Raw genomic sequence first — 2,448 nt, 5'->3', positions numbered from 1 at the left:
CCAGGCTGGCACTAGGGGGCGCTGTGCTGCAGGGAGCAGGGTGGGGGGGCTCTCCCTGGCAGTCAGGGCTGGTCCCGATGCCCCAGCACAGCACTAGGGGGCGCTGTGCCACAGGGGGCAGCAGCTGCTCACCGACGTGGGGATAATACTCCGTGCCCTCGTCGGCGCCCGAGGAGCCGGTGGACTCGTGGCTGGGGGAGGGTGTGGAGGGTTTCACCATCTCGGCCGTCTGCAGGAACCTGCCGTGGGGACACAGGGAGCTGCGGTTAGTGGGGGGCCTGGGTCCCCGGGGCCATTTAGTGCCTGTGGGAGGGGCAGGGGGGGTTCCCTGTCCCTGCTGGGAACGGGGCTGAGACCTGGCAAACTTGATTCACACATGAATTGCTGAGCCCGGAGCCCATCCCCCAAAACAGCCTGGGGCCAGATCAGAGCTGGCGCACCCTAGAGGGGAAAGACCCCGTGCCCCATTTCCCATCCCCCTGCCCCAAGCCAGCCAGTCCCAGCCCTGGGGCTGGATGGAAGCCAGCGCCCCCCAGGGGGAAAGACCCCGTGTCCCATTCCCTGCCCTCCAGAGCCAGCAGGTCCCAGCCCTGGGACTAGAAGACAGCTGGGGCCCCCTAGAGGGGAAAGGCCCCCATGTCCCATTCCCCACCCTCCTGAGCCAGCCAGTCCCAGCCCTGGGGCTGGATGGGAGCCAGCGCCCCCCAGAGGGGAATGGCCCCATGCCCCACTCCCCACCCTGCTAGGGGCCTTCTCACCTGTACAGACTGAGGTCGGTGAACCAGTCCTGCACCACGATGACCACGTGGCAGACGGTGAAGAGGAAGGCTGCGATCTGCAGGGACTGCGGGGAGCAGAGCAGCTGTCAAAGGAGGAGTCTCTGGGGTGGGATCTCCCCCCAGGACCCGGCCAGCAAAGCGAATGCCCCCCCAAATAGTAGCAACCAATCATTGCTGTGTATCCCACTACCCACCACCTCCTTCCCCCTCACCCTGGGGCCGGATTGGAGTCAGCGCCCCCTAGAGGCGCAAGGCCCCATTCCTCATTCCTTGTCCCAGTGAGCCAGCCAGTGCCCGACCTGGGGCCAGATGGGAGGTGGGGGGCAGTAGCCTACCTGCATCTCCACATAGGTGTGGGGCAGGTTGTACTCGGGGGGCAGCTTGCGGTCGTTGTTGATGAGATGGTCCAGGATGGAAGGGCTGAGAATCGGCTGGAAGGAGACACGGGGCAGGGAGCGTTACAGCGTCCGACTGTCCAGAGCCGTGCGAGGTGCTCACAGGGACACACACGGAGCAGGGCTCATCCCCACCAGCAGGGGGCGATACACACACACACTGAATCACCCCACCGTAACCCTGCCTTGGCCAATGGGGGAATCCACCCACAGCCCGTAGAGATCCCCCATTGCTAGACAGCCAGGGAGTCAGCCATCCCCACTCTTACACCAATCAGCCCCCGTTGACCCATGTGCCACATAGACCCCCTACTGCTCCCGGCCCAGGGGGCCTCGTCCTGAGAACTGAGCTCGTCAGGGTAACAAGCTGGGCCGGCACAGACCAACTTCGGCAGGCCCAGCAGTCACAAATGGTGGAGTCATGTGGTGATGCCCCCTGGTGGACAAAGGCAGTATTGCGCCAGGATCTCCATGCCCATTGCCACGTGAGGGGGGTGTCCCCTGGAGAAGGGGGCGGGCAGGGACCTGGGTGTCAAGGAAGATGATGCGCTCCTGGGTGATGAAGAAGTCGATGCCGCTGGTCTGGTTCCCCCCGCGCTCCTTGATCTCCTGGCTTTGGGTGCGGAACACGTAGGCCCTGGGATGGGGGGGATTGGGGGGGGACAGAGAAGGGTCAGTAGGGATGGAGGAAGGAGAATATGTGCCCCCTTGACCTGCTTCTTGATGCCCATCCCCCACCCGACACCCCTCAACAGCCCACCTCCCCACTGTCTCCCAATATCCCACCTTCCCCCCAAACACTTGCCACTGCCCCTACTGCCGGTGCCCCCCCAGCACCCACATCCACCCCCCACCCACCTACCCCCCTCCATCCCACCCCAACTTCCCCCTTTCCCCCCATGCCCTGGCCACTCAGCATTCACGCCCATCCCCCCCCCCGAACGTGCCAGACCCCGAGCATGCCCCCTCCCCAGTTGCTACCCCCCCTCCCACCCACAAAGCCCCCTCCCACCCCCCGTACCTTTGATCTTCTTCAGGCTGGTTAGCCGACAGCAGAGACATCAGCATGGATTTGCCGGTGCCCTGTAATCCCAGCACCCCGACCACCAGCACGTCGGTCTGGTCCAGCAGGTACTGCCGAGGAGAGAGAGCCCAGTGACTGCCGGCTCCCTGAGAACCCAGGAGTCCTGCGGAGCAGCAGTGCAAGAGCGGGGACCGGCTGGCTCAGGGGGGCAGGGAATGGGGCACGGGGCCTTTCCCCTCTAGGGGGCGCC

The 2,448-nt window shown here is 65.0% G+C and overlaps 1 protein-coding gene across 1 annotated transcript; it reads right to left on the bottom strand.

Annotated features, from left to right (window-relative positions):
• Nucleotides 1–132: 132 nt before the first annotated feature.
• On the bottom strand, nt 133–2,308 carry LOC112122122 (protein SMG9; the record flags this gene model as incomplete). The annotated part of the gene is made up of 5 exons (XM_026661852.1): nt 133–239; nt 759–844; nt 1,115–1,210; nt 1,700–1,811; nt 2,196–2,308. Coding segments are annotated over 5 exons (514 nt in total), but the record flags the coding sequence as incomplete, so codon positions are not given.
• Between the last annotated feature and the right edge of the window lie 140 nt (nt 2,309–2,448).

The sequence above is a fragment of the Terrapene carolina genome, unplaced genomic scaffold (genome assembly GCF_002925995.2).
Source record: "Terrapene carolina triunguis isolate 2854851 unplaced genomic scaffold, T_m_triunguis-2.0 Scaffold18083, whole genome shotgun sequence".
Classification (NCBI taxonomy): Eukaryota; Metazoa; Chordata; order Testudines; family Emydidae; genus Terrapene; species Terrapene triunguis.
The sequence above is the reverse complement of the archived record's forward strand: the minus strand, read 5'-3'. Positions and strand labels throughout refer to the sequence as shown.